The sequence below is a fragment of the Glycine max genome, chromosome 6, assembly GCF_000004515.6.
Source record: "Glycine max cultivar Williams 82 chromosome 6, Glycine_max_v4.0, whole genome shotgun sequence".
NCBI lineage: Eukaryota > Viridiplantae > Streptophyta > Magnoliopsida > Fabales > Fabaceae > Glycine > Glycine max.
In genome coordinates, this window is record NC_038242.2 from 19265556 (window position 1) to 19288864 (window position 23309).

Below are 23309 nucleotides of genomic sequence, written 5' to 3' on the forward strand. Positions count from 1 at the left end.
CCAAGCATTTGTGTTCTGTCTCTTTAATATGCCATGCTTAATTGTCTTTATTTATGTTGAATTTTACATTTCCGTATCATTATTAGACCAATATCGAATTTAATTCATTATTTGTTTAAAATTAAAAATATATAAACTTCGAGTACAGTCAAAGTCCCTTGGACTCGACACTCAAACTTACCGTTTTAATTACTACTTGGACAAATTGGTACGCTTGCCAAGGAGTTAACAATCTTCTTACATCAACTAACTCTCATTGACTCTAAATCAAAAAGTCTTAAAGTTGTAGAGTTTAGACACTCTTCTTGGACAAGATGAGGTATCCTACAAGTAGTGATTTATGTTGGCACTCCTTACAATGGAAAAGACTTCATGCATCATTTTAATTTACTACAAAGAACAATTGGAAACATGGAAGTTTCCATTGAATTCATTTCCTACATCACACAATGCATGAAAATTGAGTCCAAGGAACAACTGAAAATATTTGAAAAAACAATCTTGGGTTAAGATTGTTGGTTGGTTGTAGTCAGAAATTGCTTAGAGAATATTTGTTTTAACCAGGTTGGTCAATAGAGCCCTTCATGTTGAAAGAAACTAAATGTAACTCAGATTAAAAAAATAGTATAAAATCGTATATCGTGTTTATCATTTTTTCCTTCACATGTTTTATCTTGGATGAAAACTTTTATATCTTAATAAAACAATGATTTGTCAAAAGTTTTCTTGAAATGCACATACACACTATTTAGATGATGCCTAGCATGAGTAAGGCAAACTTCTTACACACCATGCGTGAGTAGTTTATATATTTAGATATATTATTTTTTAATCAAAGGCCAAGATTTTTCCTTTTTTTTCTTTTTGCTTTTCCTTTTTTTTATGTTTTTCTTCCTTTCCTAATTTATCCGTTGGTCCTTATTTTTCATTGCAACAACATTGCATTGCTACTGCTACAACCATCAAGGGTCTATGGAGGTGACACCACTGCAACTACCACGGTGATGGCATCGATGGAATCCAACGAAAATGACACCAACACAACCACCATGGTGACACCTTTCTCATATATGAAAAACATACACAAACCACATTCCCTTTCTCAAATTGAAAAAAAAAACCTGATCCCCTTCTTGGATTTGAAAAAATTTATGACCCCCTTCCTTTTTCAATGACAACCTCCCTCTGCACCGAAAAAGCAAAGAAAACAAAAACACAAGATCCAAAAAAAGGGGCAACAATCAGAAACAACAAATAATCAAATCAAGAAATACAAAAATGAAATATCAAGATAACCAACAACAAAAAATCTCAGATCCAAAAAACATAACAAATCAAAAACAAAATAACAAATCATATCCATAACTTCTCCGCCATGCCCACAACCATTATGGAGATGTATGGTGGAGACGTCGTGCTCATAATTGTCATTGTCATTGCCACATGTGTGTGCGAAAGCTGGGCCCTTATCCCTTTCATTGTTTTACAGCGACACTAATGATGGTGTTCTATCTCATTATTTGGGCATAAACAAGATGAAGAAGAATGTGAATGAAATTACATCATGGTGCGGAGGAGTGGGAGCTTTGCCCATCTTAGTGCAACAAAAAGCATCATGCCACTGCTCTCTATGTCATTGTCGACTTAGGTATTGGCCCTTGGGTAGTAGAGGTTGCACGTTTTGGAATAGAAGTAACAAAGGGCAAATTCAAAAAAAAAAACATAAAAGAAAAGAATAAAAAAAGTCTAATCATTCATTTTAAAGTTAAAATATTGAATGATTGTTATTAATCTCGCCTCGTGCATAAGAAATTTATCTTATGCATGCTAGCCATCCTTTATTATTCAACACACTTCTAGTGATTTATTGTTTAATATTTCACTTTGAAATTTTCCAAGCATGCAAGGACATGTTTTCTAATTGCAAGTCATGCTTACAATCTCCTCATTAATCCTTACATGATGTTTTCTAATCACATCATGTCACATTTCAATATAGATACAAAGGGACATGAAACCATAGGTGATGAGAATCCTAAAACTTCTCAAATACAGGGACCTATGATTAGGAGTAAGACCAAACAGTCAATGGATACCCTCCAATAAATGGTAGCAGACATACTTAACAAGGCCTAAGTGGAGAAGGATGAAGGCTAGAGGCAAAGGTACTACTAAGAATATTAATTGTTGCTAAAGGCTCAGACTAATTTGAAGGTTCATGCCAAATATGTTCTATTTTTTATTTATAATTTTTTCGTTGTAATTTTGGCCAAAACTGTTTAGAAGGCCCATGTCTATTTCTATCTTTTTGTTCAGATACACTATATGTATTGTTTTTGTTTTCAATAGAGGAACTTTTGGCATTTGATAAAATTTGGTGAGAGCTTCTCTCTGGATTCCTTGTTGAACCAATCTCAGACTTATCAAGGCAATCTTTGTGGCATCTATCCTAACTTATCTTCCCTCTCTAGAAGTGGCATCATCCAAACTCTATGACATGTATCAAGCGATCCGCTCTTAGTAAAGATCACATCATCTGGTATCAAAGCTTCGACTCTTGTTATAGGTTCTATCCTATCCAATTTTTATTTTTTTTCCTTTGTCATTTGTGTCTCAGTTTCGTGTTTGCGTCTTGTTTCATTCTTGTTTGTGTCCTTGTTGCATCCTTGTTTGTGTCTTGTTTTCGTTCTTGTTCTTGTTTTTGTTTCTTTCAAATTTTGTGTAAAAAAAAAAATCTATTTGAATTCTGTTTCAAATTTTGATACAAATTCTGTTTGGGGACAATTTAGCTTACTGGAAGAATTTTGGGGGTTTAGGGTTTAGTAGGCCATTGAATTTCTCATATTTGTTTGTCTGACTATTGAACAAATTGCCCAATTTCCTATTGAATTTGGACCAGTGGAATTGATTGAGTGAAAAATAGTCTATTATCCTAGAAGAATTTTGAAAAAAAAAAGAAAAAAAAAGTTGCAGAAAGTTAAAAAAAAAAGTGGGTTTTTGAATCTTTGGACACGAATTTGAGGCAGTTAGAGCCATTTTATTTTGACAAAAATCTATTATCCAAGTTTGTTATCCAATCTGTTAGTGTGTTATCCAAGTTTGTTATCCAATCTATTAGTCTGTTATCCTAGTTTCTTATTCAATCTGTTAGTTTGTCATCCTAGTTTCTTATTTAATCTGTTAGTTTGTCATCTTAGTTTGTTATCCAATCTGTTATTCCATAATTAAGTTGTCTTTCCTGTTTTGTTACCTTTGTGGGTCCAATTTGATTCATCCAGGAACTTAAGAGGGAGTGAGTGGTAAAAGGAAAGAGTGGAAAAAAAACATCATACAAAAACCTATATTGAAAGCATCAAACACGAGTGAACTACCATCAAAGAGAGAAACACGTGAGTAGAGTGTGGTGAAGTCTTGTAATCTTTGTTTAAATTACTACAAAATTATTTGTTCCTTAATCATGACAGGAGCTGGTGATAGTGGTAGTGAATCTCATCAACTGGACGAATATCAGCGCTTATTACTAGACGTGATGACTACACAAATGCAACGTTTGTTGAACCATAACAATGAAGAGCTCTACAGACAAATGGAAGGACTAGAGCACCAAATGAATCCAAATGCTGGGAGACCTTATGGTGGGAATAGAAGGGCCAATGATGGACCGAACCGAATGGAGGGGCAGAACAGAATTGAGGGAGTAAAACTCAATGTACCCCTTTTCAAAGACAGGAGTGATCCAGATGCCTACCTTGATTAGGAGATGAAGATTCAACATGTACTCTCTTGTAATGATTATACTAAAGAGTAGAAGGTGAAGTTAGCAGAAACTGAATTCTCAAACTACGCCATTGTTTGGTGGAATAAAAATCAAAGAGAGATGATGAGAGAGGAGGGGCGCGAGATAGATACATGGACTGAGATGAAAAAGGTTATGCGAAAAAGGTATGTTCCTACTAGCTACAGCAGAACCATGAGACAGAAACTCCAAAGGTTGTCCCAAGGAAGTTTGACTGTGGAGGAGTACTACAAGGAGATGGAGATGACACTAGTGAGGGCCAACATTGAAGAGAAAACTGAGGACACAATGGCTCATTTTCTGAGTGGCCTAAATCCTGACATTAGAGATGTTGTTGAATTACAGGAGTACGTGGAATTAGATGACTTGCTGCATAAGGTAGTCCGGGTTGAACAACAGCTAAAGAGGAAAATTGCAGCAAGAAGAAACTCATCCAACAATTTCAACCAGAACTAGACCGACAAATCCAAGAAGAAGGGAGGCAACTTGTCCAGTCCCCATGGAAAGTCAGCAGTTTCCAATGCTGAAATCAAACATAATTTTACCTCATCATCCAACATTGGTACCAGAAACATAAAATGCTTCAAATGCTTAGGTATAGGACATATTGCTTCTAAGTGTCCAACTAGGAGGATCATGATCATGAAGGTAGATGGAGAAATCACCAGTGAATCTGTAAAGTGTAACTTCTTTGTGAGAAGGCTCTTGGGAAGTCAGATGCAGCCACTGAATAACACCTAAAGAAAAAATATTTTCCACACTAAATGTACAATTAATGGTAAGCTTTGCTCTTTAATTGTTGGAGGAAGTTGTGCCAATGTTGCAAGTTCCAGGTTAATGTCCAAACTGAATTTGGATACTAAGCCCCATCCTAGGCCATACAGACTTCAGTGGCTTAGTAAAGATGAAGAGGTAAAAGTGACTCAGCAGGTTGAGGTGTGTCTCACCATTGGAAGATACCATGATAGGGTGATGTGTGATGTGGTTCCAATGGAGGCGAGTCATATACTGTTAGGAAGACCATGGCAATATGACACCAAAGCAGTACATGATGGCTTCACCAACAAGATTTCTTTCCAACATCATGACCATAAAATTATTCTTAAACCTCTATCCCCTAGAGAAGTGTGTGATGACCAAATCAAAATGAGAGAAAAGAGAGAACAAGAGAAAGAAAAAAGTGAAACACCAAAGAGGAATAGGAAAAAGAAAAGTGATACACCTGAGAGAAAGAGTGATACACATGAGAGGAAGAGTGATACACATGAGAGAAAATTTAATTGTTTAGCAAAGGCAAGTGAAGTGAGGAAAGTGTTACTTGCTCGTGAGCCATTCTATCTACTGTATTGCAAAGACAGTAAAATTTCTACAGATAATTCTAATGAGTTAACTATTTATGTTTCTCCTAATGTTGAACCCTTATTTCAGGAATTTAAAGATATCTTTTCTAAGGAGATTCCTCATGGACTGCTACCTTCAAGAGGCATAGAACATCAAATTGATCTCCTTCTAGGAGCTTCATTGCCTAACAGGCCAGCTTACAAAAGCAATCCCCAAGAGACTCAGCATAAGGATGCACAAGCTAAAGTTGAATATGTGAAAAGATTACATGAGCAAGTGAAGGCTCAAATTACAAAGAAGAATGAAAGTTATGCCAAACATGCCAACAAGAACAGGAAGGAAGTGATACTTGAATGAGGTGATGATTTTGAACATTTGAGGGCATATGCTTCCCAAGAAGGAGAGAATGATGAGAATCCTAAAACTGTCCAAATACAAGGACCTATGACTAGGAGTAGGACCAAACAGTCAGTGGATACCCTTCAACAAATGGTAGCAGACATACTTAACAAGACCCAAGTGGAGAAGGATGAAGGCCAGAGGCAAAGGCACTACTAAGAATATTAATTGTTGTTGAACGCTCAGACTAATTTGAAGGTCCATGTCAAATATGTTTTATTTTTTATTTATAGTTTTTTTCGTTGTAATTTTGGCCAAAACTGTTTAGAAGGCCCATGTCTATTTCTATCTTTTTGTTCAGATACACTATATGTATTGTTTTCGTTTTCAATAGAGGAACTTTTGACATTTGATAAAATTTGGTGAGAGTTTCTCTCTGGGTTCTTTGTTGAACCAATCTCAGACTTATCAAGGTAATCCTTGTGGTGTCTATCCTGACTTATCTTTTCTCTCTGAAAGTGGCGTCATCCAAACTCTTTGACATGTATCAAGCAATCCGCTCCTAATAAGGATCACATCAATAAGATAATTTTAATTTATTTATAAAAGTAACACAAAACAATATAAAAATAGTATATATTGTATAGACTTTTATTTTTTTTACCACTTCTAACTTTATGTCCTAGGCCATCGGCACATCATCATTCATTCCTCCGAATTAAGTTCAGAGTTGGCCTGAATATACCTCACAAAATGATGTGTGGGTGAAGGTGACTCGTATGAAAGAAGGGAACAAAATAATTGAGATAGTAATAGTAATACTATAGTGGCAGCATATTCTAAGGCATGTAATTAAAGACCAGATGTGCATAGTGATGAGACCAGCTGGAGAGGGGTGATGGATGCCGGTGAGAGAGTGCCAACATAGGAGCCATCAACCCAAATCTTGATTCAGCTAACACCATCACTACCAATCACAAAACTCCAAATTAATTTCAGACTTCATGCTACATCACCTTTATTTTCGTATGTATAGTTTCATCCATGGTAACTAAGCTTTGTGAATTCATTTATGTCAGTGCAAATTTCTATTTTTTTTTTATCCCTAAATGTTTGTTGTTAATTTATGGGTCTCTAAGGTATCTCCGGAGGTGGAGACTAATATATCGAAATACCCAAACTTACTTAAGTGATTGATCTATTTTAAAAGATATTAATTTTATGTGAAAAATTAAACTAATGCCAACTCAAAAACATATTTTTATTAGTATTTCTTTCTCTTTTATATATAATGGTCCTAAAAAAGGAGAATGGTTTGGACCTCTCCCTCTAACCAACCCAAACTTATAATATGCTAGAATTTTTTTATTTTTTTCATATTTTTTATGTAATTTTATAATTTTTATTGTGTAATTCTACACTTTTGACTTTTAAAATTATTCATTAATTTTTTTCATTTTATTATAATTTTCTATTTTTTTATTTTGTATTTTATTTTATTAGGTGGCATGATAACTCAATCTAAACCAATCGACTTGGTTTGATCTAAATATCCATTAAACCCGAACCAATCCAACCTCTCTTTACCCCTAGAAATGTTTAACTTTATTGGCGGCTTAAATAGAAAATTACCACCTCCTCTGGTTCTAATTTTGACATTCTGATCTTAATTTTAGTACATTAGTCAATTTGAATTTACTTTCGCCAGCTTAGAAGCCATCGACAAACTCTATTCTATTCACTCCTCGCCCATCACGCGCAAACTTTATATCACCACCCGCCAAACATAAAAAATAAAAATAAAAAAAATTCTCAATAGTTATATTTTCAAGCTTTGTTAATGTTAAACAAATAGTTATTTGTTCACAATAGTTTTAAAAAACTAATTATGTCTATAGAGAAAACAGAATAGACACTCACGAGATTTTTCTTTCTTTTTGATGAATATAACCATATGAGATTAGCAGTACTGTTGTTTTGTTGGAACTCAACCAATAATCAAGGAACATTTTCCGACAATAGGTCAACTTGTAACAACTTACGTTATTTAGGAAGCATTTGTTAGGCAATAGTCATGATTTCAGTCAATGAATTTGTCCTCTTTCAGTTAATAAAGTTATTAGAACCACAAGTTTTACGTGGTTAATTAGTTAACCGTTTGCCAGGACCATTCACGCCTCCGGTGTTTCCAGTACAACGTTATGAAAAGGATCACAGAGAATCTAATTAGAAATAAGTTGCTAACGAACATAAGCACAAAAATTATGATCACTAGCCGATTAATTAATGATACCACTATAGTATTTGGTTTCTACTGAGCAATATTGACACTGTGAATGACGCATCACAGTGGATTTGCTCTCATAATTATAATTTATTAGTGCATTTATTTAATGAGATTTTCTTTCATACAAAAAGAAAAAGAAATATTCAATTCGTAATTAAGTTTTTAAGTCACAAATTATCCCAAAATAAATTGCATATTTGGAAATCATCCCAAAATAAATTGCATATTTGGACTCTTTCATGGATTTGGATGCCACCTAGAATGTCTTTATATATACTAGTATTTGTACTATTGTGATGCATGAAACTTTTATGTTGGAAGTAGATTTTAATAATTATTTAAATTATAATTTATAGCTTTTGCAGATATTATTTATTAAAATGATTTTATAACTAAATATTATTGATGTGAGTTATAAAAATTTAATTATTTTTTTATATTCTTATAAATATTTAATTATTTAAATTGAATATCTTGAATTTCATGATCACAATTAAACCTTTTCAAATTATATACACACGTTTTTTTTTAAATAAAAGAAGGGAGGAGAACTATTGTAATAAGGTTGGGGGAATCCCAATTAGGTTGGCATTCCTCTTTTCAACCATGAAATAAGCGCAATTGATTCCTCTGAAATATCATTAATAAAAGTAACAGCTAGCAACTTGGGAGAACATTGATCAAACCCAATCAAAGAGATAAAACTACTTAAATTTGTAGTTAGATAAAACTTGTCTATCATCTACAAAGAAAAGAAACTGTGAAGTGAGGAATGAAATCACACACACACACACAAAAAAAATGTTAGAGGTATCTGAGCGACTAATTTATCTCCACGTGTATTCCTTGTTAGCTTTTCACTTATCTCAACTTTTAAAAACATTATTAAAATTTTCAAGATTTTTATGATGTTCTTTTGTAAAACTATAAGAATTATAAAAGAATATATAACACATTCTAGTGACACTAAAATTAAGGTTGCTGCTATTTCCACTCCCCCTTTATGCTAATACACCCCCTTTTTTTATTTGTTTTCCCAAACTAACCCACTACACTACTCTCATCTCCTTCTCGCTCTTGTATATAACTCTCTTCCGGAAAAACACAATCCCCCCTTAATGCCTCTCCACATATAGCAACACATTTGACAAAATTCAATAACATCACAAACAATTTTCTCAATCTCTTCATTAATTCTTTTGAACCCAAATAATAATTGGTCCCAAAACACAACAAAACCGATTATCAAAGTGAAAATTGGAATTGAAGTGTCCCCTCAACAAAAAGAGGCATCCCTCCACCATCATCAGTGCAAAAACTCCCACCACATTCTGGTGTCAAAAACCCTAACAAAGGCTAGCTAGTAGCCAGATGAGCCAAGTCGATTCCAAAAATAGTATCGTTCCCGATATTATTATCATGATACCACGTGCTAATAGAGTATAGAATCTATATGCTATAGTTTGACTCATCAACTACTTTGAACAGATGATTTAAAAACACAATTTATATAAAATAAATAAATATGCATGATCGTCCTATCAGAGTCCTTGATTACATGACAATGTCGTTACTATGTCATTAGTTAACGGCTTATGTTGTAACTTGACATTTGAAACAAAAAAATTATCCAGACTAAAAAAACATATTTTACAAGGATAAAAAATTTATTTAAGTTTTATTATTATGATGAATATATTATTATCTTCTACAAATCAGAATTTATATTAAATAATAATAATTTCAAATATAAATTAAATATATTTATTATTATTATAAGTATTATCTTCAAATTCAAATTAAACCTTCTTTTATTTTAAAATCTAACAAATCCTATTTTCCCTAAAATAATATTCTTAGAATTATATTTTCATCTTAAATTTTAAATTAAATTAAATTTTATATTTTATATTAATTTATTAAAGATTATGATAAAATAATTTTAATATATATTCTGAATGTTTAAAGAGATTAAAATTAAATGCTAGTAATAGTAAATTTAAAATTCAAGATGAAAATACAATTATAAGAATATTATTTTAGGGAAAATAGGATTTTTTAGATTTTAAAATAAAATAAGGTTTAATTTGAATTTGAAGATAATACTTATAATAATTAATTTAATTTAATTTATATTTGAAATTATTATTATTAATATTATTTAAAATAAAATACGATTCGTATGTATATATATATATATTTAAATTTTTTTGTGCAACATTTAATTCATTTCTAACATTTAAAGAGATTAAAATGAAATGCTAGTTATACTAAATTTATCGTAGTATACTTTATCAACAAAACAGCATCCAAAATCTCCAATTTTATCATTTTTTTTCTTCTTCTTTGGGTATACCAAATCTATTATTATCTATCCATAACACGAAAACAGTTTATCATTTACAAATATAATCTTTAAAACCCTTCCATTAATGATTAATCTTTCACACACGCACACGCTTTCGGCACGTGCCAAGTCCGAAGAACTTGAACTACATAAATCCCCCACACTCCAACAACGCAAACAAAGTAGTAACAAACACAACACCATCCTCGTGCTCCTCGAAGCTCCAAAGCAACAACAGCAGAAACAAGAAGAAGAACGTTATATTTCTTTGCAAAACCTGCGATCCGAGGAAGAAAGCAACGATGTCGTCGCCGGGAAGCGCAGCAGCAACGGCGATTCTGAAGGAAGAGGTGGACATAGTGATCCCTACGATACGTAACCTGGACTTCTTGGACATGTGGAGGCCATTCTTCGAGGGATACCATTTGATAATAGTGCAGGACGGTGATCCTTCGAAAGTTATCAAGGTTCCTGAAGGGTTTGATTATGAACTCTATAACCGCAACGACATCAACCGCGTTCTTGGCCCCAAGGCACACTGCATCTCCTTCAAAGACTCTGCTTGTCGCTGTTTCGGATTCTTGTTGTCTAAGAAGAAGTACATCTTCACCATTGATGATGACTGCTTCGTGAGTCTCATTCGCCTTAATTGCTTCATCTTTTTTTTTTTTTAACTTTAATTCTTGGGTCTAACTTTTGAACATGACCTGCTTCGTGTGTCGAATTTTCTCTGGTTTTGGCTTCGGTTTTCTTCTATCTGTGTCTAATGATTTGTTTGATTTTTATTTTCAAAAAGAATTGTTTGGTTTTGAAAAAAATGAACAATGAAAATTTGACACCCACGCACATTCCTCTGTACTCGAGATGATACGCTCTCTTGAGTTAGAAGCACAAACTTGTGGTTTGACCTGGTCCACAATCAAAACAGAGTCCGAGGTTTTAAAAAACGGTCTGTAACCGTGATTTGGCCCCAACATCAAGGTGTTTTAATTGTCTGCCATTACCATTGAGACCATATCCACTACATTTTTGCCATTACAATTGAGACCATATCGACTACATATTTTTCGCGAACGTGACGAAATTGCAATGTGATTGTGACCAATATTTAAAACCTGAAAAGAGACCCATGGCAGTAATCAGTTTTGGAACAGACTCATCTTGAAAAATAATTTGTAAAAGTGACCATTTCAACCCAAATGAAAAGTATAATCTTTTTCGAGATAATCTTGTTAGAAATATGGTCCAGCAACAAAAAGTGACACCTCTTCTAAAGAAATTTCGAACATTGGTTTGTCGTGTTGTTCAAAACTAACTCCTTCAACAGGATTCAATCTATTGTTTTCTATTATTTTTTGTTCTTAAAACACTTGTTTTACAAACAATTATCAAAAGTTAACAGAATTTGGAGGATAAATTGATGGTTAAGTAGAGTGAATTATTCTGGGAGACACTTGAACCAAAAAGTGAGAAGGAGATGAAACATGGCCTAATTCTATCACTTTTTTTTTTTACTTTTTAATATTTTACATGGAGCATTAATCGTGTTACAGATCAGGCACATTATCTTGTGAAATCTGAGGCCACATGTTCTTGTACAGTATCGTTGCTACTGTTTGATTTGTTTATTATATATATGTGAATGAATTGTCATGGTTAGATCCCAGGGGTGCTTACATTTTTCAAACAATAAATTGTGAATGAATTGTACCAGAAATAATATATTTTTCAAACATTTTAGGATCTGTAAAATTAAATTAAGCATTTATTTTTGTAACTTTAGCATTAGAATAAATTGTGTAGAGTGTTTAAATTTATGTGGAATTATAAGGTCCATAAAATTAAGATAAACAACAAATCATCTATACAATTATGTATTATAGATGATTAAGATGTGAATATGATGTCCATTATTTTTCTTTTTATTTTTTAAGGTTGCAAAAGATCCTTCTGGCAAAGAAATTAATGCCCTGGAGCAGCACCTCAAGAACCTTCTCAGTCCATCAACCCCATTTTTCTTCAACACCCTCTATGATCCATACAGAGAGGGCGTAGATTTTGTCCGTGGATACCCATTTAGTCTGCGTGAAGGTGTTCCCACAGCTGCTTCTCATGGCCTCTGGCTCAACATTCCTGATTATGATGCCCCAACTCAGCTGGTCAAGCCTCTAGAGAGAAACAATAGGTATGGATATGATATATATATATATATATATATATATATATATATATATATATATATATATATATATATATGTATGTATCCTTTGCAATTGCATCATGCTAGAGTATATATGAGAAAAAAATTTAGGTGATGTTATGTACATTTTTTTCAGGTATGTGGATGCTGTTATGACTATCCCAAAGGGGACCCTCTTTCCCATGTGTGGTATGAATTTGGCATTCAACCGGGAACTAATTGGTCCTGCAATGTACTTTGGACTCATGGGTGATGGTCAACCTATTGGACGTTATGATGACATGTGGGCTGGTTGGTGCGTCAAGGTATTGTATTCTAAACTTGTATTAAATTTCCTCACTCTATCAAAGACATTATTAGATAGTCTGAAAGCATTACGTATTCATGATCCTAACTTATCTCTAAATGGCACTAATTTAAGTTTATACTCAATTATATGTGTCTCAACATAATAGTCTGAAACCACAGCATATTCATGGTCCTGACTAATCTCTACTAGGCACTAGTTCAAGTTTATACTCCACTACATGCGCCACTAACATATTGACATTATTTTTATCTTAGAGAAGCTCTAATCATTAGACAAAGAGAGAAAAATGGATGTTTTCTGATGGGTGTAGAAGGTCTAGTAGAAATTGATGTGAAAAAATCAGCACTCATCACTCATGTAAGCCCAATTGACTACTCTTTTGTTAATTATGTAGGTGATAAGTGATCATCTAGGATTGGGGGTGAAGACAGGATTGCCTTACATCTGGCACAGCAAAGCCAGCAACCCATTTGTAAACCTAAAGAAGGAGTACAAAGGAATTTACTGGCAAGAAGAGCTGATCCCATTTTTCCAATCTGTTTCTCTTCCAAAGGAATGCACGACTGCTCAGAAATGTTACATTGAACTCTCCAAGCAAGTGAAGGCAAAACTTGGCAAGGTTGATGAGTATTTCAACAAGCTTGCAGATGCTATGGTGACATGGATTGAAGCTTGGGATGAACTAAACCCATCTGGGCCAAAATCTGAAGCATTGCCCAATGGTTCAGCAAAGTAAATTCTTCATACATGTGGCTCTAAGGAGGGCAGAGGATATGCCTATAGCTATCATTTTACCTTTTTCAGTTTTTCTTTTCATAGAACAATAAAAGTTGAGTGACTCCTTAATATTTTTTATATTTTGTTCAGGTTGGAATGTAGCAATATTATTTAACTTTGAAATTTGATAGTGAGATTGTTGCTTTTGGAAAAGATTTCCCATGCATTTAACGCTGTCTGTTATTGTTGTTGGTTTCATCATCTATGAAAAGAGGAACATCACGCAGGCATATTTTTTTTTTCTTATGTGAAAAATGTTGTACGGAGTTCCATAAAAATGTGTTAATAACTTACAGATTCTTGCAGTAAAATAAAAAATAAAAAACTTAAAGATTCTTTTTCAAGTAACGAGCTACTAGAGTAAACAATTGTACACAGCACAGACAATATTAGAGTCCTATTAATAGACAGTTCATTCTAATTTGTAGCCCAATCAACATAGAACATGATGTAATTCAATTGGCATCGGACATGAGGTTAATATAAAAGGTATTTTGGTCTCTAAACGTCGAAAAATTCGTCCCTAAAAGATAAAAATTCAAATTTTAATTTTCAAAAATGAAAAAGTGTGACAAATACATCCTTCCAGTACGTTATCATTGGGTCAAAATGTCAGTAAATTATCATTGGATCAAAATGTCAGTAATATTTCATTGGACCAAAATGTCAGTAAATTTTTATTAAACCAAAATGTCAATAATTTTTTTTAAATCAAAATGTTAATATATTTCCCTTGGACTAATTTGTCATACCTCAAATTTTGTTTCATTTAAAGGTAAAATATAATTTAATTTATATCTTCTTCCTCTTTTTTTATGGTTGTAAGCATAACATTATAATAAATACTTGAAAAATATAAAAGCAAACATAAGTTATTAACACATTCAGGATGAAAATGATTATTTACCCTAAAAAGTATAATCAAGCTACGCACGCCACCACATTCCTTCATTTTTTCACATTTTATTTGATAGTAAATATAATTTAATATATATAATTTTTTAAAATATAAATAAATATTCACTGCAAGATTACATAGTCATGAACGTATGATTTTTTTTTTTAAATTTGATTACATAATTATCGTACTTATCAAAATCTGGAGCTGTCTCACGTTAGGGTAGATATGGCTAAGGTAGGTCCCAAAATCTTGCACATCAAACTTAGAGTAGCCTTTGTTAAAAGGACAAAAGGGAGGACCTACAAAACAAAAAACTCATACATGGGTTAAAAGAGTATGAGTATGAAAAAAGTGAGAGGAAATCTAATACTTATAGAATTGAGTGGGAGTTGTGGGTCCTTATTTGTAGGAGTTGTTAAGGTGATGTAATAGCCCTTATATTTGTAGGAGTTGTGGGTCCTGTCAGATAATGACTAAGTTGTAGATAATGATTAGCTTATAAATAATAGCTAGTAGATAATTGTAACTTACAAATAATGTGTAGCTTTAGATAATTAAATATTTTTCAAGAGATAAGGAGGTTACAACATATTCAAATAATTAAGTGGTTAGAAATAATATGTTCATTGAGAGTCTGACTACTAAGAATATGATGTCTGTGCTCCTGTGTCAAGCTCCTGTGTCAAGGTTGACGTGTGTCTCAGAGTGTCATGTAACTTGACACATGTACTTTGTGGACCATGGACAGGAAAATTATTGACATAATATTAAAATATTCAACCATTAGTTAATAAATACACACTTATACTACAAGATAATTATTTCAACTTGATCAATAGTGTTGAGTTTGAATCTCAAATACACACTTATATAAGAAGGTTATTCTAACTTAATTAATGATTTTGAGTTTGAGTCATAATTTTATAACTTCATTAAATACTCTAAAAAAGAATTTAATTATCTATAATAATCTTGTCTAATTTGAGTAGAATTATTTTTTGTCGTAGAAGATACATGTGACGTCAAAACAAATACATCTTCAAGTTCATGATCAAAGTTTGTTCAAAATATTTTTTGGACTATTCTATGTTGAAAAAACTCCTCTTGGATTCCAAACCGAGTAGTCTTAATATAAACTTGAATTAATTACTTTTTTTCAAAGCACAATCTTTTATGAGTTTCCGTAAATATCACTCTTATAGACAATTGAACAGGAAACACGGTTTTAGGAAACTATAATGAGTTTCTTGTTTTTCTAGTTCAGAAACTTGTAACGAAAAGAAAAAAAAAATTAGGAAAACGTTAGTAGCATTTTGTTTGCAGCGTTGGAGTGAACGTAAACGTGACATAGTTTTCCTTGTTTTGTGAAGTTGTTAATGAATTATCACAGCTTGTTGGCATGTTCAACGTTTCCATTTGCATGTTCCATGTGCCGCCCTATGCTCCTAATTACCCAAAAACAAAAGTTGTTGCCAACAATTAATTTTACCTTAACATGAAAGCCGGCCAAAACCAACATCTTTAACTGAAATCTCTTTTTCTTTATATTATTAGTATTTTCTTTTGCATGTTCTTGTATGAGTTAATCTTATTCAAGACATGATCTGAAATTATATGTCAATACCTCTCCCAATCGAAGAATAGAAACATATTCGTTACTTTATATGGAACTAATTAACCCTTTTTTTCCTTTCTGTTTAATCCATCTCTAATTAGTTTTAACTAAATTTATTGTCTAACCCAATATAATATTAAAAATAGAAATAGTGATCTATAAAATTTCAAAGTATTAAATGAGCGATAAATAAATGTATTAGAAAATTAAAGGAGTTTTCTTTTTTAATTCGTATGCTATAACTTGAAATGACAGATAAAACTTGGGAATGGAATCTATTTCAATCATTGTTTTAATAAGCTAAGTTAGTCATGAGGTACATGACAATTCCATAGCATTGTAATTGTGAACTATGATGAGTTGTTGTGACTTGTGTGGTCCTTCTTCAGTTTCTTTTTTTTAATTATTTTGGGGGTTTAGCTCACTTTTAATTAATTGTTGTTAGGTGGATTCTAAAGTTTATTATTATTATTATTTGGTGGGTTTAGCTCACTTTTAATTAATTTAGAGTAGTTACGTGGGTTCTAAAGAAAAAATAGAAAGCCCATCACTTTTGGGCCATCAGCTAGTATCGAAGTCATGTTTGCCATGTACGATACTCATGGTGAAAATAAAATCAATTATTAAAACAACGTTAATAAAAATAATTAAGCGCCGTTGCCGGGGATCGAACCCGGGTCACCCGCGTGACAGGCGGGAATACTTACCACTATACTACAACGACCTTATTGGTATCTTTTGCTACCTACTCTAATTTGAATAAGATAAAATGTAGGTTGTTTTACTTGTTTCACATATTTAGCTCCTATGGTAAGAATAAAAAAAAAAAAAAATCAGCTTTTACGTTCCGCGTTACAACGTAATTCGTGTTTAGCGTTTCACGGTTCTTATTACTTAAACTATAATCCCTTCTCTGTAAAAAAAAAAAAACTATAATCCCTTCAAGAAAAAGAATTCCTTGATTATAATGTATGGCTAAACTTGTTGATCGATCTCTCTAGCAGTACGTTATTTTGGAATCGAACATTCAAGATTGTACCTACCAATAAAAAACATAAACATTCTAGATTCCTGTGTTGGATTTCATCACTGTTACCATTATCAAAATTGAAGGGGTGCCCAAAAAAGTATGTCAACCTTAGTGTATTTTGAGTTTTAACATTACTTTTATTATCCATATACTAAGATTACATTTTATTTTTCAGCTTTTTACATTGAATGACACATTTAAAGTTTTTCTATTGGTATACTATCATAGGTTTTATCTCCTCCAAATTATTGAATTCTTTTATTTATTGACGGTGTAGTGAACCAAATAATTTTGATTCAATAACCAAACTTTTGAATGAGTTCATTTGATTCTAAAAAAATTGAGGCTAACTAAAAAACAACGTCAAAATTTAGCTCATTGTTTTGCAATGTTTAGAGGGAAAAAAAATCATGTTTTAAAAGGTTAGATTTCATATACATACCCGCTTCCAGAGATAGTAGTTTATGTAATTGTAGTAGAATTAGTATGTAAAAATAGCTAACAAATTGAATGATAATTGCATTGTAATGGTAAATATATCTCCTGCAGGACTCGAGTTACTGCACTAGTTACCACAATATTAAGATGGAATAATAATGGATTAGTGCAGAATTAATATCCATCATGATATATATAGACTTTAGTTTCTAGTTAACAATTGTCCAAATTGAAGTATTTTTATGGCATGAATCAGAAGGGCACACTTTGATACATCTCAGGCTTTGGGTTATTATATATCCAGATGGATACATTTAGACTGAGAGGGACTATTGTGCCCGAATCATTGCTCAGCTTCTTAAAACGAATTCGCCCGAGAAAACCATGTAAACTAGTTAGCAGCAGATACCAATCACCATCTTAAGCTTCTCCCCACTGTGCCCTACATTGTTAAGGAATTGAATGACCGGCATTGGAGTCTGTCACAACATATTGCACAAACACAAGTTGTTCCTGAAGCAATTGTAAAAGAAATGTTTTAACTCTCTGAGCTACACAATATGTCATGAGAGAATTAAATCTATATAGAGGCTAGATGCACATGGAGACAACAAAATTTACTTGTTATTACATACATGTGGTGTATCCGTAATTCCATATCAAACAGTTAGCTTAATATTATAGAATAAAATCAAAAACCTAAACAAATTACATAAAGCTCTCGAATTATTTTGAAATGTAGTATTTATGATTCAAGATCAAGTTGAGGTATATAATGCTTTTGAGAGGTGGAATTAACACTCTTCCATTGAACTTATCGGTGAACTGGATGAAATGTTATGGGACTTTGTTCCCTTCGAAACAACAAAGATGAAGGAAAACATGAAATGGTTAGAAGAAACATGATTTCAAGGTAGAGAATAATGTGCATCAGTATGCCAAGTTCTGCAGCAAACAGCTAAAGTAGTATGCATAGAGAAATGTGATGAATTTAAGTATATAAGAAAATGTACCTCTTTAAACTTGAAAGCATCTTAAGTAATCCGCAGAGAGCAGGAAGAGTCATTTTCTTGTTTCACCTGCAAGAACTGCCTCTGTTGCTGACGCGCTGCAGTGGAGATGATAGTTGAAACGAGTCAAAGGTGAGGCCGTCTTCACAGGAAAGATGATCTTTCACATTCACAAAATCCGACCCTTGGAAGATCCCATCTGCCATTTCAAAATTGAAAATTTCATTATTGTCTGATATCAATATGGGTCTAAGATGACGTCCATCTACAGGATTGAATTCAGGTGGAAACCTATCAAACACTTTATTTGAAGCCTGAGAACTTATTCCCATCATCTTTTCAGAAACCTGATTCATGCTGTAATGGCTATGGCTGCTTGGAATAACCATCGGGCGAGCCATGGGAATCCCTGATGATTGGCTTTAAGAGTTCTGGGATTGAGATGACAGAAGAGAGAGAGCACAGCCAGAGTCAGAAATTCACGATAGTCCTTGAACCGCTGATTCTGTGTTGAAAACATTGAAGTCCTCGCTTCCTAAGGAGGTGTCCTGGAATAGTGATTGTGACCCGGAACTTTGGCCACCAAGGGAAGGTGGATGATATTGATTATTGTTTTCAGAGAAGACGTTTCCTGTGGCAGACGTAGCACCATTTTTGTGAAGCAATGGAACTTGTTTTTCACTATACGAAGGAAACAAAGATCTTGACTGAGGATGTCCATTGGTAATAGGAATAGAAGAAAGGGGCCTAAAAGTAAAACTGGTGTTGTCTTCAGGCTTTGATAGGTCTCCAGTCACTCGCTTCGTATTTCTCATAAGACAAGACTCCACTGGGGAGTATCTCTTGGCAGATAAAAGATGATGTTAGCATGGTCTCCTGGAATCTGCTATCTGCAAGAACAATACATTACACTTCATTTTGTAAGTAAAAAGGCTGAGTTAGTGATTGGTCATAAACATATGACTTTATTCTTAGAACAAAAAGTACCACTCAAGCATGATTATGTACAGTGACTGAAAATCATTTCCTTCAGATAAGACACGAATATTCTCTTTGTATAAGTCACTTATGGTTCACATTCACCATGGGACCATAGAATTCAAAATAAAGCTATAGCTTACACTCAAAAAGACAATAGATAAAGAATGGCACAAAATCAGCACGTGGGAGAATATCAGAGGAAAAAGAACATTCAGAAAAAAAATGACAACTGTTAAAGACTGGTGCTTAACCAGCACATGCTGTATATGTACATCCAGTGTCAATCAACATTCAAAAAGCATCATATATTATTTCTCTTTTATTTGGTGATGGGGGTTTGAGAATATGAGCACATCTATGAATATATTTCTTCAAGAAAATAAAAATTTAAGAAAAGGAAAATTACAGTTCATATCATGGGGTGTTATGGCATGATAACAGTGAGTTTGCAAAAACATTGCATCAAATCAAAACTTCACAGAAACTTGTCAAACAAATGTGCAACAGAACTCACCAGAAACAATATCAAAACTGAGAAGTTACAAAAGTGAACATAATTTGACTCATTTTTCTTTGATTCTGTATTGGCAAATATAATAGAGAAACTCTCTGAAAAGGTGGAAATGAACTGAGAAAGTGAACCAATATATTTTGATATGCTTCAATTTCTGTATCTTTCATAATCAAGCAGTCAAACAAGAGTTGTGAAGGATTAGTAAGTTATAGCAATTCAATAATCATTTTTGAACTTCAGCAAATATGATGGAAAAGTAATTAACAAGGAAAAAAATAGATGCATCTTCATGTACTGCCAAGAAGGATGGAACTTAAGAGAGAAGCTTTATCATGATAAAATTTCAGAAATAAGTAATTACCAGGATATAGCTGAAGCAACCTCCCAGCTTTTCCAGAGTGAATACCCACTTGTGGTTTTCTTCGACGCTCATTGTGGCCTGCAAGGCATTTACGACAGCTACGCTTACCATCATCAAATTCAGCCAGCAAATGAAACCTGGATAGTATGCTAAACATTACAGCAGTGCTATATACCATAACCATACAGCTTCTTATTTCAAGTTTGTCCATTTTAATCCAGTGGAACAAAAAAACTACAGTTAATAGGAATATCCATGGAAGGGTGGTTTCTTCCATTTCTGAAACACAAGTAGGACCCAAAAAGGAATAGATCTGTTTAGCTCCAGAAGCATATCCAAGAGCCCAAATATCATAAATCTGAACTATTAGAAAAGGAAGATATAAAGTAACTAGGAGAAACAGTTAGAAATATAATTTGTGAAAGATTTGCATTATGGTAAGGCATAACCACATAGGATGAAAGAAAAAATCATATAAAAGATTTTGAAACTCATATGGCATACAATTGAGGAGGCAAAAAGTCACAAATTTAACTTTCCATCTTGTGTGAAAAAGGATGGAAGTCTTTGGGAAGTCCAAATCTGCAACAAGTAAAAAGATTTGAAAATGAATGCTTGGAAAATTGACCTACCTACACCTACTACATTGCTGGCAAAACCTTTGTTCAATGCCATTCACTATAACTTTGTAAGTCTTGGAGTGAACCTCACAAACTTTGTGCCCCTTGTGGTAGTCTTTGCAGCCACTCAGATCCTTGTTACAGCCATAGACTTGGCAGTAAGCAGTCTGAGAATGTGCCCCCAAAGCTCTCACCCTCTTCGGCGGCGTGGACGACTCCAACAAAGACAAAATGGGGGCTCCCTTGGAAAATGTTGGAACCATGGCATCTCCATGGTCATCAAACCTACCAAGCTTCAGATCAATGAGTGAATTGCCACCATTGGAGTCCCCAAGAGAGTTCGAAAGCTTGGAATTGAAGTCCTCCCTTTAGGAAAATCCATTTGGGGCAGCCACAACAGGACTAGGACTAGTGATTCTGCAGTCAACAACATCATCCACCTTTCTGCTCTGAACAACACCAATACATTCCTGGAAAACCCAACTCCCCAAAACCTTGATGATGATCCTCAACATTTGAGAGAGAGAGAGAGAGAGAGAGAGAGAGAGAGAGAGAGAGAGAGAGAGAGAGAGAGAGAGAGAGAGAGAGAGAGAGAGAGAGAGAGAGAGAGAGAGAGAGAGAGAGAGAGAGAGAGAGAGAGAGAGAGAGAGAGAGAGAGGAATGTTGGTTAATTTTGAAAATCGAGATAATCCTGGATAAATCTAAAGTCGTGTATAAACACTTTCAGATTGAATCAAATTTTGGGGTTCAACCAAAATTGTTCAATCGGATAAAATCAGAAGATTATAATTCAAGAGTTTTGTTTTGGTCTTGTATGTTTTTCACATGTTATGCTCTCTGAACCAGGATGATTATTTATAATCAAAGAACAGGTGGTTTTTGGCGGGTGAAGGAAGTATGGAAGTTTATCCTTTAAAATAAAACGGTTGGCGGTTGATGGAAGTTTATCTTTTTTAAAAAAAACTTTCTTTTCTTGAAAAATAACTTCCATGTAACTTCCAAAATTTGACTTCCATGTAACTTCCAAAATTTGCCTAAACCGAGCATCTCGTTATTACATTAAAACAAGCGTGCACTCTTATTTTAACATAATAAAGAGATCAATTACACTAAAATGTCCAACAAACCTCCCACATTTTAGTGTAATTACCGATCAAATCACCAAAGTCATAACATACAACAAACTACTGCATAGATGAAATATCGTGACGATTGAATTTCATCTTAGCAAATTACACGTTTCAAATATTCGAATATCAGGGTGTCACTAAGGATTGAACCCTTTCTATTCATAATGAATACATGAAGATAATCTGCACAATAGTTTATAACATTACTCTTGCTCGACACTAGTTTTACTAGCCTGTGTCCCTATCCTTCATAAGCATATCAAAGCCAAGTCCTAGCTTCTTGAAGCGGCTAAACTTCATGCTTATATAGGTAGTCCTTTTCTTTCTTGCACCTGTAAATGCAATTTTTCAAAAGAACCATTGAGAAGTTATACTTCAACCTCCTTAACTTACAGAACCGAACACATTCCTTTTGGGATACTTTCGATGATGTGTTCCAATCTCTACATGTTAAGCTTTCCACATTGAATTCAGCACCTAATGTCATATTAGATGGGAATTGGGTATCTTAACATAAGAGATTTCAGATGGACTTTAATCCTAATCCCACAGTCGACCTTTTCACGAGATCTCTACTTAACCCTTTGGTTAAATGATCGGCCAAATTATGCTGAGTTCTCACAAACTCCACTGATATCACACCATGCATGATTAACTCCCAAACCATGTTGTGTTTAACACCCAAGTGCCTAGACTTCCCATTATACACTTGACTATATGCCTTAGCCAAAGTTGCCTGACTATCACACCTGATAGACATGGGAGGTATAGGTTTGGGCCACAATGGAATCTCATAGATCAGATTTCTTAGCCACTCAGCTTCTTTACCAGCTGCTGCTAAAGCTACAAATTCAGATTCCATTGTTGAATTTGTAATGCAGGTCTGTTTCTTGGATGCCCAAGAGATAGCACCTCCTCCAAGGAGGAATACCCAACTACTTGTGGATGAATAATCCTCCATATTGGTTATCCAACTTGCATCAGAGTAACCTTCAATAATCGAAGGAAATCCAGTATATGTCAAACCATAGTCAATGGTTCCCTTTAAGTACTTGAATACTCTATTCATAGCTTGCCAATGATGAGAACTAGGATTACTTGTAAACCTACTGAGTTTAGCAACAACATAAGCTATATCAGGCCTAGTACTAATCATTGCATACATGAGTGATCCTATCGCCCTTGAGTATTCAAGTTGAGACACTGCTACACCTTTATTAGGTAATAGCTTCAGGTTAGGATCAATGAGAGTACTTACCAGAGAACAATCTTTAAAATTAAATTTCTCCAATATCTTCTCAATATAATGTGA

The 23309-nt window shown here is 33.6% G+C and overlaps 1 protein-coding gene, 1 non-coding gene and 1 pseudogene across 2 annotated transcripts; 1 reads left to right on the forward strand and 2 right to left on the reverse strand.

Annotated features, from left to right (window-relative positions):
• Positions 1-10270: 10270 nt before the first annotated feature.
• On the forward strand, positions 10271-13627 carry LOC100816315 (UDP-arabinopyranose mutase 3). Its single transcript, XM_003527070.3, has 4 exons — positions 10271-10739; positions 12045-12295; positions 12447-12615; positions 13015-13627. Exons 1-4 carry the CDS (start codon positions 10413-10415, stop codon positions 13354-13356), a joined length of 1089 nt encoding a protein of 362 aa, XP_003527118.1. The 5' UTR covers positions 10271-10412; the 3' UTR covers positions 13357-13627.
• Positions 13628-16565: 2938 nt separating this feature from the next.
• TRNAD-GUC (transfer RNA aspartic acid (anticodon GUC)) lies at positions 16566-16637 on the reverse strand. The gene has a single exon. It is a non-coding gene; the product is annotated as a tRNA-Asp (tRNA).
• Positions 16638-18415: 1778 nt separating this feature from the next.
• Positions 18416-21130, reverse strand: LOC106799025 (squamosa promoter-binding-like protein 6; annotated as a pseudogene).
• Between the last annotated feature and the right edge of the window lie 2179 nt (positions 21131-23309).

Excerpts from the sequence above, each read along its gene's own strand:
- LOC100816315 (XM_003527070.3), top strand. The coding sequence starts at position 10,413 with ATGTCGTCGCCGGGAAGCGCAGCAGCAACGGCGATTCTGAAGGAAGAG. Across the intron at positions 12,296-12,446 it reads CCTCTAGAGAGAAACAATAG|GTATGTGGATGCTGTTATGA; the intron begins GTATGGATATGA and ends CATTTTTTTCAG. Across the intron at positions 12,616-13,014 it reads GGGCTGGTTGGTGCGTCAAG|GTGATAAGTGATCATCTAGG; the intron begins GTATTGTATTCT and ends TTAATTATGTAG.